Genomic DNA, 13,911 nt, shown 5'->3' on the forward strand with positions numbered 1-13,911 from the left:
CTGGATAAGAGCGTCTGCTAAATGACTAAATGTAAATGTAACTTCCAAGTGACAACCCACAGCACAGCTCCAAGTCTTTAAAACGCCTGTCCAACCCTTCTCTATTAAAACAAAAACAAAATTCTGACCCATTTACCGGACGAACTGCCTTGTTCTTCCAGAGAAGCAAGCTGTTTTCCATCTGGTAAAAACCCAAAGGACAGGGGGTGGGGCGGGAGCCGTGTTGTTTTTCTACCAGAGTTCTCTCACTGAACCTAAGTTGGTGTGTTCTGCATTGAGCAACAGCTATCAGCCACAAGACGCTGTGGAAGGAGGCCCAGATGGACCAGATGAAGACCCAACACATAAAACGGTGTCTCGCATTCGTATAAAAAGAGTTGAACTTTGCATGATCACGATGATCATGCAGGATCACGCTTGCAAGCTTGTATTAAACTCGATTGAGCCTCAGAACTCTTAGGAACTTAGTGTTATTCAGAGCTGACTCAGTTAACCAAGGAGCCAGACTGACTTCAACATTGCAGAACAAGTGTTTTACATACAAAAGTTTATTCACATTATAAAATGGATTATACAGTACATACAGTCAGCTGTATAACATGTGCAACATATACACTACACATTGACAACTTTAAGCTTCAAACATGCTGTACATTTTCTTTTGCCAAGACAAAATGATTCACTGCAACAATTTAGACATACAGTCTTAGATATTCTAAAGAAAAACAAAACCGGTCTTTGTACAAAAACTCAATTTCGATGACTATTCATATATTTACATATAATAGGAAATGGCTTTACTATATGGTGCATTGCAAAGCCCTTATGATGGGAAATGAATTTATGGACAGATTTCCATTCCATGGAAGACTGCAAAAGAAACCTTGCACAGTGAACCAATAAGAATAACATTCTGAGAAATATGTTTAAAGGCAACATTTAGCGCAAAGCTATCTACCAAAATGGTCACTTCTGGCATCAGTTCTGCACATGTAGGTTGGAATACACTACATATTTCACTACAGAGGGACACATTGATTACAAGAGCAAAATATGCATATTCATAGCATCACAGTTGAATTGCTTTTCTACATTGGATCATGTCAAAGTACGTAAAGTAAAGAGAGAGACTGACCCAAACCAAAGTACCTTCCTAAATGGCAGTAATAAGTACTAGGAGAACATGAAGGATGTTGTTGTATTACGGCTGGCCACGGCTACTGCCTGAAGGATCCCCTCAGCCGGACACCACGCAGCAGAGTCCAGAGAAGCGCCTCTTCCTCTGTCTCACCAGAGGCAGCGGGGCGAGGTTCAGCAGGCTGCTGTCATCTGGGAACAGGAGAGACACGCGCCAGTGTTAGAGCCTCCTAGCCCTCTCACACCTCGGTCGCTCACCCTGGCGTGGCGGGACACGTTTACGTAACGGCTGTTATTCGGCTGTTAGCGTTGTCACTTCCCCACCCTCTCTCTCTCTCTCTCTCTCTCTCTCTCTCCCTCGCCGGGGCTCAAACTAAGAGGCCTCTGACTCACACACAGCGCTTTAGCCAGCAACGCCATCGAACAGCCAGCTACCCGATGGCGCGAGTGGGCGGTATTTACGAGCGGTCGGTTTTAACCAATTCGGACGGGGTTCCATTTGCACAGCGGGTGTGGTGTACCTTGGTTCTTCAGAGGTAAAGGCATGGTCTCCCTGAGTTTGCTGAGAAGGTTTCTCATCTCTCTCATGTCCCTGTGGAGACAGGACATCAGGACTGAGCCCTCTTCACTGGCTCGGGCTCTCTCTGTTCACAACATACACACACCTAGAGACACACACTCATAAGTAGACACTCACACACACATCTATGAATGCACACAGCTATAGATCTGCACTCACATCCATAGACACACACACCTATGGAACAAATCACACACCACACATCTATATATACACAAACACAAATGCATAGACACACATGACCCCTGGGCATCTATGCTGTCTGTGTCTACTCATGATAGACACACACAGCTATATGCACACACACAGCTATACATTTACATTTACATTTAGTCATTTAGCAGACGCTCTTATCCAGAGCGACTTGCCCAAGGACACAACGACATCTGGCACGGCCGGGAATCGAACTGGCAACCTTCTGATTACAAGCCCGCTTCCCTAATCGCTCAGCCACCTGACTCCCTACTATACACAAGCACACACTACTCCTGGGGCCTCACCTCTCTATGTTGTCTATGTCGGCGTCCACCAACCAGGCGTCCGGAGGGCAGTCAGAGGGGGACGGCGAGCGCTCATCCAGCATGGGCGCGTCGGAGCTCTCGTCCACCTTGAAGTCCACCCTCGACTCGGGGGAAAAGTCCTTCCCTGAACGTGGAGGACCAGACAGACACAAACCGCCATCAACAGGGTATGCAACTGTATGACAACATTCATATAATAACACTGTCTAGTTATAGAAGAATGACTATGGGGGGGGGGGGGCATGTGACTGCAGTTTACAACCAGCGCTGCTGTCTGCACTATGTCGCTCCCTGCTGGTGGAGGAGGGTATCACACCTTTCCTGTGAAGCTGCAGGACTCCCAGCAGACACATTGACTTGAGCATCTCTGTGATGAACATCTCCAGACAGCACTGCAGCTGAATGAAGAGCCTGCAGATCTCCGGGTGGATCTCCCCGTCCTCTGGCCTACAGCACACACAGAGCACACACACACAGGACACACACAGAGCACACACACACATGCAAGGCACACACACAGGACACATACACACACAGAGCACACACACACATGCAAGGCACACACACAGGGCACATACAGGACACACACACACACACAGGGCACATACAGGACACACACACACACACAGGGCACATACAGGACACACACACACACACACACACACACACACACACACACACACACACACACACAGGCTCATTCCAAGGCACAGGCACACACAACCCAACTGTGTGTGCCTGCTTTTAGAAACACTAAATGTTCTCACTGAAGACTCAGGAATACTAATTTTTTCATGATAAAAATATGAAACATTTATTATTATAGATGTTCTGCTGTAGGCTACTTTTTTATGGCCCATGCATTTGAATAGGCCAAGGTACCTTTGGATAAAAGTGTCTTCTAAATGAACTAAATATAATGTCATATAGGCTATTAGATGACAGAGAACATCGATTTACAGATTAAGCTATCTCATCCACAAAGCAGAGTCAGTCTACGGGTTGCTGTGACTGACGTGAGAAATAACGCCCGTCCAAGCAAAGCTGCTGCAGACTAACGTTGTCCTTTGTTGATGTGTCGTGACGAGCAGACAACCCTCCGGCTCCAAGGACAGTTCCGGTAAAGGCGTCAATCTGACACGCAGCAAAGCCTTTAAATTAAACCCCACCGTTAGAATTCCTTACCCCGAACCGGATATCACGGTGAGATTTTGATGGGCAGCTCGAGCCATCGCACACCCTTTGGTCCGTGTGCGCTGCATCTCCGCCCTTAACGTGGGACAGTCCGCCGTTATCTCTCCGATTGAGATGACCTGTTCTCGGTACAGCGCCATGAGCGTGTTGAATTCCTGGACTGTCTGAGGAGCGACAAGGACACCCCGCATTGTAAATCCCGAGACTATGAGCTTTTAGGTTTACAGGTAGAAAACGCAAAGATGGTGACATGCTCTGACCAGGCTGTGAATAGCCGCCCAGCAAAGCCTCCATGCCCTGTGCACAAGGCCCACAATAACTCAAGTACCCCTTCAAGAGTAAGCTGCAATATCCCTTGAAATAGGCTATGAATCAGGCTATGTCGGCTGGAGTGCAGTAATGAAAGCATGTGAAATCTAAATATAGAACTCATTCACCCTTCAGACCTTCGGGCTAGTAAACAAGAACGTAGCACGCTTACAAAATGGGACTATGTACTATGCGTTTATATTTTAACAATAGATATGCCTGCAAGTAATACAATGTATAGGTCTACGCCATCCTATCGGCTGCAGCAGTAGAGGCCAAACGACATTCAACTCACCATCCTACTGTCGCCAACGGCCCGCTGCGCTTTACGCGCGCTCTCTGTGCTCTCTCGGCGCTCCGGATCCCTCTGCTGTGGTTTGACGATTTGAAAAATGTTCGCTGCAGATTTATGGCGATTTTTTCGCCCGTTCGGTGCAGAACACATGCATAAACACCCACAGCCGAACACCACTCAAGATAGTGAATGCGCTTATGTTTATTATTCCGTTACCCCGTCCCAATTCCTCCCGGAGAAAGCAGCCGAGGTCCAAGAACTAGTCAATGTCCCCGCGGGGTCTTTCTGATTCACCTTGCAGAGAAGCGCGTCGGGCGGATTCCCGCAGCACGTGACGCGCACAGCAACGGCTGAACATGAGTCGCTGCACAATTTGTGAATAACGTATTCAGACACAAATATGGACGTCAGTATTTTAGGAGGCTAACATAAAATGACATTATAAATATTGAATATTTGTGTTTTTTCCCCTATGTCCTCTATTTGTTTGCGATGGGTGTGTGCGTCGTGAGAATATACGTAATATGTCTAAAAAATACAACATACGTGACTTCTAACGGATCCAACACGGGGTAAACACAGTGGATGCTACTCACGTGTGTGGTTGTGTTCATAGTTATGTGATCACGAGATGTCTGGCGTGTTGAACGGGTGTTCCTGACACTCGCTATGTCGAAGACACGCATGACTGAAGATGTTGTATTATATTATTTTAAGTTGCCGACCCTGTATGTTTTAAGTATAAGGCCTATTATTTTATTTCTGAAACATGAGAACTATGTCATTGCTGAAAGGTGTTGTTTCAGCACCCAAACTAACCCCAATGCTACTATAGTTTACTCAGGAAGACACACAGATTAACATATCAAAAGATAATGTATTCATGGATACAGCATTCTCAGCAGTAACCCAGGTAACATGTAGATTCAGCCTGCATTGACAGTTCTTAATCCTGAACAAACACAAGAGTCAACACTAACATAAACCTTTACAATTCTAAACATAGACCCATGTATACACTGTACATCAGTAACCTCCTCTCCAACTTATTTAAAGAAACAACACAAATACATAAAATCGTTTTTAAAAGTGCTAAATGTTTAAATACATATATAAAAAAGATTACATTCAAATAGTTCAATGTGTGCAGTGAAAGTAAAAAGTTTTGGGCTCTCAGCCAATAGAAAACCACAGCTTCAGTCAGTGGTGTTCTATTAGAAATGTTTGTAGGGATGCACGTGTTCCCAGAGCAGTTTACTGATGTTTCAACAGATAGCCTGTAGATGTCCAGCTTATAACGAAGACACAGAATGAGACAGCGAGTGTAGCTTTGCAAGCGAGAAACCCTTGATAGGATTAATTGGTCCTTAGCCATCTCTGAGCTTCTCTCTCTTCCTACCTCCATCCTCTATGTCTCTCCTCTGTTCCTCCCTCTATTCTCTCTCTTCCCCCCTCCCAAAGTCCTCTCCTTCTCTGTTCCTCCTTCCCTCCTCTCTCTCCATTCCTCCTTTCTCTGCCTCCCTCCATTCTCTCTCTGACTGCTCATTTTCCTCCCCCGGACTGTCCAGGGTCTGGTCTCCCTCCTCCCCCGGACTGTCCAGGGTCTGGTCTCCCTCCTCCCCCGGACTGTCCAGGGTCTGGTCTCCCTCCTCCCCCGGACTGTCCAGGGTCTGGTCTCCCTCCTCCCCCGGACTGTCCAGGGTCTGGTCTCCCTCCTCCCCCGGACTGTCCAGGGTCTGGTCTCCCTCCTCCCCCGGACTGTCCAGGGTCTGGTCTTCCTCTTGTCCTCCCATCAGGACTCTGCTATACAGTTTCTGCTGCTCCTCCTTGAACGCATCCTTCACCTTCCCTCGCTTCAGCCCTCCGTCCCTGGGAGAACACACACACACACACATTCACACACACACATGTATATATATTATAGATAGATAGAGCGAATCAGATAGAGGCAGTGTGGCAAGTCTATTATGAGGATGATAGAAACCAGAGGAAGTCTCCACAGTGGCTCACCAGAGCAGGTCCACTAGCCCACCCTGTATGGCGATGGCTGCTTTTACTCTGTTGGCAAACTGGACAGCATCCTCTCCTTCCTAGGACACACACATACGTATCCCAGTGAGGTGAGTCTGACCTAGCTCCCCTCTCCTCACCATGGGGGGCAGGTACCTAGCTCCCCTCTCCTCACCTTGGGGGGCAGGTACCTAGCTCACCTCTCTCTCCATTGGGGGCAGGTACCTAGCTCCCCTCTCCTCACCTTGGGGGGCAGGTACCTAGCTCACCTCTCTCTCCATTGGGGGCAGGTACCTAGCTCACCTCTCCTCACCTTGGGGGGCAGGTACCTAGCTCACCTCTCCTCACCTTGGGGGGCAGGTACCTAGCTCACCTCTCTGTCCATGGGGGGCAGGTACCACACACTGCACACGATGGCCCAGCTGCTCATCATCCTCAGCAGGTAGCTCACCATCCCGAACTTGCTGCTGTTCCAGAACGCATCCCCGAACCGGGGGTCATACTGGCCGGCGTACATGGGACACACACATCAGAGACACCCACACACGCACATCGGAGACACAGAGAGAGACACACAGAGGGATGGAGAAAGAAACCATAAAAAGGTAAGAGAAAGAAAGCGATATGGAGGAGAGAGTTCCAGAGTGTGTGTGAGAGATTCAGAGGAGAGAGACACAGAGAGTCTACCTTTATGGCCACAGGGTAGACCGTGCAGCCAATCTCAAAGCTGCCTTTTTTAAACATCATCACTGAGGTGTTGTTGATGCAGGTACCTGATCACACACAGATACACATTTATAAATATTTATATATCTGGTATCAGACATTATCCATTTTTACATTTACATTTAGCAGACGCTCTTATCCAGAGCGACTTACAGTAAGTACAGGGACATTCCCCCCGAGGAAAGTGGCTGGGAATCGAACCGGCAACCTTCTGATTAATAGCCTGATTCCCTAACCGCTCAGCCATCTGACCCCCCAAAGACTATGAATGATCTAGAAGATTCCACACGGGCACAGCCTCATCTAGAGTCTAGACAGGCCATCGTTGGTACGAACCCTCAGGGAAGATGAGGATGGGCAGCTTGGTTTTGTCCGACACGTGGTCGTAAAGCCTGAAATCAGACAGGAGAGGAAAGTCCTCCATGGTGAATATCACACACTCTCTCACAAATGTGTCCCAGCAATGTAACGATCACATAAATATGGTCAGAACGTGATTACTAACCAACAGAACGCCTAAAAAATAACATAAGACAACAATCGCATCTAGTAAAGTTAAAAAACGGATTATATACATTTAAAGAGCGATTGTGAAATTTGCTCAAATCTGCTTCCGTTGTTACCTTTTGGCCACCAGGTGGCGGTCTTTGACTTCGGATCTGTCGAACCAGATGTGAGGGGTGGACTTGACCATGGCTCTCTGGACCAACCCCATCAGCCCTCCATGGGTCTGGCCCACCTGGAGGGAGAGGGGGAGGGGAAGGGGGGAAGGTTGAAATATATGGAGGAGGGGGAGAGGAAAGTAATAATAAAGGGAGAGGAAGAGAGAATGAGAAAGATGAGGAGAGAAGTAGTTCTGATCTAGTAGCATCGACTTCAACAGATATTTACATTACATTTACATGTAGTCATTTAGCAGACGCTCTTATCCAGAGCGACTTACAGTAAGTACAGGGACATTCCCCCGAGGCAAGTAGGGTGAAGTGCCTTGCCCAAGGACACAACGTCAGTTGGCATGACCGGGAATCGAACTGGCAACCTTCGGATTACTAGCCCGATTCCCTCACCGCTCAGCCACCTGACTCCCTACTGATCTAAAAGTATACACATCAACAGATGGTAGAATAGACCCAAAATAACCCGATGTCGACTAGTGTGATGTTGGGACAGAGCCAGGGTACCATGGAGTAGCAGCCGTCGTTGGCCAGGATGATCACATCTATGGGAGTGGTGTGGTTGGCCACACAGATGCCTCCATTCTTTGGTTTATTTTCACTGGGAAGAGAGGACATTTAGTCATTTAGCAGACGCTCTTATCCAGAGAGGAAGGAGAAGAGAGGGTGTTATGTGTGTGCGTGTATGTGTGTGTGTGTGCTTGTAAATAAGTGTGTGGTCTGGTACCTTTGTGTATAACAGTGTGTGTATATGAGTGTGTGTGTTCTAATGCCTGTGGTGGTAGGTGACTTGTGTCTGTGTATTTTGTGTGGTCCTGTGCCTGTTGTGGTAGGTGATGTGTGTGTGTGTGTGTATATGAGTGTGTGCATAAGTGTGTGTGGTACCTGTGGTGGTAGGTGATGATGGCGGTGAGAGCTCTCACACAGATCCGGTAGCACATCAGGTGCACCTTCTCACTGAGGAGAGACCTCATCCTGGGAGGAAACACAGCATCAGCTCTCATAAACACACCCTCATCCTCTCATCTCATAATCACAACCTCATCCTCTCATCTCATAATCACACGCTCATCCTCTCATCTCATAATCACACCCTCATCCTCTCATCTCATAATCACACCCTCATCCTCTCATCTCATAATCACACCCTCATCCTTCCATGGTGTGTTTTGGGGAGGTGGATGTGTGTGTTCTGGGGTCGTTGGGGAGACCTACTGTCCATGAGGCAGGCATCCTATCAGAGTGGTCAGGACCAGTAGCAGACCTATACCGGTGACAGCCAGCGTTACCCTGGAGACAAACACACAATTTCACAGTTACCATGGAGACACACACACACCTTCACAGTTACCCTGGAGACAAACACACACTTTCAGTGACTCTGGGGACTAACACACACTTTCACAGTTGCCATGGACACAATGTCTGACTGAGGGAATAAGCTGCTCTCTGACCTAAGTGAGTCTGACTGCGAGGAGGTCTGTGGGGGTGAGTCTGAGTGTGAGTGAGTCTACCTCTGAGAGAGTCTACCTGAGAGTCTACCTGAGAGAGTCTACCTGAGAGAGTCTACCTGAGAGAGTCTACCTCTCATGGAGTCTACCTGAGAGAGTCTACCTCTCATGGAGTCTACTTGAGAGAGTATACCTGAGAGAGTCTACCTCTACCTGAGAGAGTCTACCTGAGAGAATCTACCTGAGAGAGTCTACCTCTCATGGAGTCTACTTGAGAGAGTATACCTGAGAGAGTCTACCTCTACCTGAGAGAGTCTACCTCTACCTGAGAGAGTCTACCTCTCAGGGAGTCTACCTGAGAGAGTATACCTGAGAGAGTCTACCTCTACCTGAGAGAGTCTACCTGAGAGAATCTACCTGAGAGAGTCTACCTCTCATGGAGTCTACTTGAGAGAGTCTACCTGAGAGAGTCTACCTCTCAGGGAGTCTACCTGAGAGAGTCTACCTCTCAGAGAGTCTACCTGAGAGAGTCTACCTGAGAGAGTCTACCTGAGAGAGTCTACCTCTCAGAGAGTCTACCTGAGAGAGTCTACCTCTCAGAGAGTCTACCTGAGAGAGTCTACCTCTCAGGGAGTCTGAGCTTCTCTCTGACCTGAGGGGCAGCAGGAGCCCGTAGCGGATGAGCAGCCCCAGCCCCCACAGCACGGTCAGCCTCAGGCTGATGTGGCGGAAGTTGTAGTTGCTGCGCGTCAGCAGGTTCCAGGACTCCAGCTCCTGGGCGGAGAAGCGCTTGGTCACCTCGTCGTCAACGATGCTCTCCACGCCGCGCCGGGAGAAGTACATGATGTCGGCCAACTCAAACTCGGGCTCGGAGCGCAGAGCGGCGCTGCCCCTAAACTCCTGGATCTCCTGCTCTAGAGACAAGGGCTCCTTGGCTATGATACCTGGGATTGGGGGAAGGAATAGCGAACAGGCAGCAAATAAAGACAGGGACAAGGAGAGAAGAACAGTAGTGAGAGGAGAGCTACTTCAACAGATGTAGACCCAAACTGGTTGTCTCTGATGGACCCTTACTAAAGGACCGCTGGTTTGGGCCTCACCATTACTGTAGGGCTTGTGCAAATGCTGGTTCTTCTCTTTGGCTCCTTGCTCCATTTTCAGGGTGGCCCACTGCAAAAAGAGGATATCATCATGTGAGCCACATTGGAACGCCATGATCTGATTAAGCCCGAGTGTAGCAATTCTTATCAAGGATGATCGAATCTACGAGAACCGTGCGATCATCTTATATCTGAGGAATATAGCATGGTGCTAAGCTGTGGAATGGTGCTGTGGAGGGGAAGATATGTGTGGGTGCATGTTTGTGTGTGTGTGTGTGTGTGTGTTAAGGTGGGGGGGTGTGGGGTCCACAAGGAATAGTAATGAGACAACATGCTGTAGCTTTGACACAAAACAGACAGCTTGAGCCCTGAGCTTGTCTCTGGAGGCATGTGCCCTCCCTGGAGAGAAGAGGAGAGGGGATTGAAGGGAGGGAGGGAGGGAGATAGAAGGAGGCACAGAGCACATGGGAGTGAGGGGAGAGAGGGAGGGAGAGAGAGGGGGGGAGGAGGGGAGCTGAACACCTCTGGGGCGTGCTAGCCACAGAGAAAACTGCCTAGAGCGTTGACTTCCCCTCACTAGGTCTTTCATGGGCCAGCAATCAACAACCAACAACTATCCAGCCTGCTGAATCTCGCCAAATCCTCTATTTAAACACCTGGTATCTTAAAACGTCAAAACAAGCCGTGCTGTGTAACCCGTTTTACTAAAGTTACGCACCGCAGATTAGAATCCACGAGAGGACAGGGTGCCAGCTCTCTGAGCAGGCTCATTACTTCCGCCCACATCCCTTCCTCCTCTGATGATGACAATGACATCACTTCCTCTTTTGCCTGAATCACTTCCTTCACGCCACCCGTGGCACGACTGCAGCCTAACATCTAATTCACTAATGTTTTTCCTTTCAAAGTACCTCAATTCCTCGTTAGGATTAGGCAGTAGCACCTAGATGAATGGTAATCCTTATTGTGAAAATGGAAATGTAACAGTACCACATGAGTCAATGGCTCTCTTAATCTAAATGCTTATGTCACTGAGATTACGGCCCGAGGTTGTTGTTGTGACAATGGCTGTGAGCAGCAAAGTCCAGGTTAACGGAGAAAAGCAATCCCCAGTATCTCTGGGAAATGCAGGAAGTGGATGTCATGTCATGTGGTCAGGGTGGGGGAGAGAAGTATTTAGGCCTCAGGGTAATTCAGACCACAGCTGACGGTGTCAGAGAGACAAGTTACAATTACATTTTATTCATTAAGCAGACACTTTTCACCAAAGCGACAAACTTTATATTTTAAGAATTTGGAGGGCAGAACAACCTACAGAACTGTCGGTTTTCTGACAATGTCATGAAGATTTACATTTTATTTTTCAGATGCTTGTATCCAAAGCGACATTCAAAAAGTGCATATAGAAATTATGTATTCTATGTGGAGAAAGCTGCTTTAGTTCCCGGCACTCACCAGAGGTAGGTGATGACCAAGGACAGGTCTGACACTGGAAACTATGGCGCTGGTCATGAAGTCAATAGGTAAGTGCCACACACTAGGCCTAACAGTGAAGAAGCTATAACAGTAACCTATACCCCAACAGTTAGAACTATAACTAAACTATAACAGTTAGTAAGCTATAACAGTGAGCTAAAACACTGAATAAATGAACACTTACCTCAAACACTTTGAGGAGGGCATTCATGTAGATCCTGCGGATCCCAAAGGACACCCCAAGAACGGCCGGCACGATGATGAAGACCAGCAGCAGCGTGAACCACACGGTGATGGAGATACCGAGGACCATGCACAGGAAGCTGTCCATGGGGAGGACGGACCAGGCCATGACAGCGACTGAGGACGTGTAGTTAAGTAGGGATGGGGAGTTGCGGACAGGAGGCAGGACAGACTTGGCTTTTACTTAGTCCCTTAATAATAGCCTCGGATCCTGAACACTGCGCTGAAACAGGACCCCCGTTACAGCATCAGGACCTGCGAGGACAGAGTGCAGACTTGTCATACGTCTTAAGAAAGTATACACTAGTGTCGGTAGCAAGTGTGAGCATCGAGCTAGTCTAGGTTAATTGCACGGAAAGCAACCTATTTAAAGACTCAATTGAGTCTATCAGAAAACGTTATTACTGTAGTTGGTTATGATTAAAGACAAGTGTTATACGCAACAGCTAGCTTGAATGACAGTCAGAAGGTTAACTATTGGCTATAATGAGCTAAATAACGAGTTAACTAGCCTACAGTATGGCGCCGTGTTTACTTCAGCATCCACCTAACCTGCCAGGGAAGTATAACAGGAAACCGTTAGCTAGCTAGCTCAGATGCTAATGGATAGAGCTAGTATGATGACGTACAAACAAGGCAAGCTATCTTACGTGTAGTGCAATCTAGCTGGCTAATTTAGTTAATGTTGGTTAGTAGCTAATAGACCAATTGATTGCATATTAAAATAGGTATTTAAGGTAGGTGGTGTATATGGAATAAAGTTACTCACTTCACCAGAAGTCCATACCAGCTAGCATCGGACGCTGGAGAACTCATGTTGACCATCTTCCACGTTCAGGGATCAGCTACTGTAATCCGTTTATTTAGCCAGTTAACTGGGGGGTAAAAACGTGCTCATTCGCACACGAGCGACACCCCGTGTTAATGCAGGGTTCACCCCCACTAGATATCCCACTGAGAAAATACCCACCACGTACCTATACATTTAGAGAAAACCAATTTCCACTGAAAACAAAATGTTTGTGTCGCAATAAAATTCTTTATTCCTTATCTACTCACCTGCTACAAATGGTTGTAATTCAGTTTTTGGCATGCATAGAATCACACATGAAATACAAATCAACGTACAATTAAGACAGTTTAGAGCAAACACTCACAAAAACACGTAAAACACATCAATAAACACAGAAGGCCTATCCCTCTGACAAATAAGACATCTCACACAGGTTGAAATGTTCCGTTCCCCCCCCCCCCCTCATTTGTGCACCATTCCTTTCCTATGTGGATGGTAACTGCTCTAAAATCATATATGCATTCTTAGTTTACATGCAGGAAAATGTTGAAAACAAGTAATGACATTAATCAGAAGTACATGTTTTATCTCTTCATCTGATCTGAGTCTACAATTCTCCTATAGCCTAGATGCCCTTCGTTCAAGGAAACCTTGAAAAACCTCAAATTAATCTCCCTTTTGTATGCCCATCATAGACTCTTGCTTGATATGTGTTGATGATTATATAAATGCGAAGAAGTGCATTAGTGCAAATAGACAACATTTAATTCAAACTGAGACAAACTGGCTATATGCCTTAGGTTTGACATTAACTCTTCACAGTAGATTAAGACATTAAGAGACTTGTAAACACTGACACACGCACACACACACACACACACACACACACACAGATGCACACCCACACACACAGATAGTTCATATTTAAAATGGTCAAATAAATAATCTATTGCCTTTAAAAGTGTATGTACGGTGTCCATTATGCTAAAGACCAGACACTATGTGTAAAAAGTGCTAAAAATGTCTCATTTACTATGCTACTGCCACGACCGACAGTGGCACTGGGCGCGAGTCAAGTAGCTCAAGAAAGCACCTCGCTCTTACTACCTACTGTAAACACACACAGTACAAATGGTGTCAGCGCTATTTGAAATATACAAGGTTAAAATGTGCGAGGCGTGTGTCGTTGATCTGTTGCGTTGTCAGCGACAGCAGCATCGTGTCGTTACGGGGACGCTGTTGCCGTCAGCGACAGCAGCATTATCACCACGGGGGTCGGGACATGGGGTCCACCGTGGATCCAGCGGCCGCTGTGCTCGATGCAAGATGTGGCAGTGACAGGGCGGGGTTGATATGTCGTGTGTTCCCTCTTGGTCGGAGGTCAATAGGTCTGGGCTCGCGG

The 13,911-nt window shown here is 47.3% G+C and overlaps 2 protein-coding genes across 2 annotated transcripts; both read right to left on the reverse strand.

Annotated features, from left to right (window-relative positions):
* Positions 1-643: 643 nt before the first annotated feature.
* LOC136957053 (regulator of G-protein signaling 7-binding protein B-like) lies at positions 644-4,186 on the reverse strand. Its single transcript, XM_067251160.1, has 6 exons — positions 4,037-4,186; positions 3,424-3,596; positions 2,555-2,685; positions 2,218-2,362; positions 1,659-1,729; positions 644-1,329 (listed from the first exon to the last, which is right to left on the reverse strand). Exons 1-6 carry the CDS (start codon positions 4,184-4,186, stop codon positions 1,238-1,240), a joined length of 762 nt encoding a protein of 253 aa, XP_067107261.1. The 3' UTR covers positions 644-1,237.
* Positions 4,187-4,893: 707 nt separating this feature from the next.
* On the reverse strand, positions 4,894-12,573 carry LOC136956259 (glycerol-3-phosphate acyltransferase 4-like). Its single transcript, XM_067250143.1, has 13 exons — positions 12,504-12,573; positions 11,658-11,971; positions 9,998-10,067; positions 9,550-9,841; positions 8,662-8,736; positions 8,332-8,421; positions 7,954-8,047; positions 7,396-7,511; positions 7,109-7,164; positions 6,734-6,819; positions 6,420-6,548; positions 6,047-6,126; positions 4,894-5,905 (listed from the first exon to the last, which is right to left on the reverse strand). The coding sequence occupies exons 2-13, from the start codon at positions 11,823-11,825 to the stop codon at positions 5,470-5,472; spliced, it is 1,692 nt and encodes a 563-aa protein (XP_067106244.1). The 5' UTR covers positions 11,826-11,971; positions 12,504-12,573; the 3' UTR covers positions 4,894-5,469.
* Positions 12,574-13,911: the final 1,338 nt, after the last annotated feature.

Source organism: Osmerus mordax, chromosome 14 (genome assembly GCF_038355195.1).
Source record: "Osmerus mordax isolate fOsmMor3 chromosome 14, fOsmMor3.pri, whole genome shotgun sequence".
Taxonomy (NCBI): Eukaryota; Metazoa; Chordata; class Actinopteri; order Osmeriformes; family Osmeridae; genus Osmerus; species Osmerus mordax.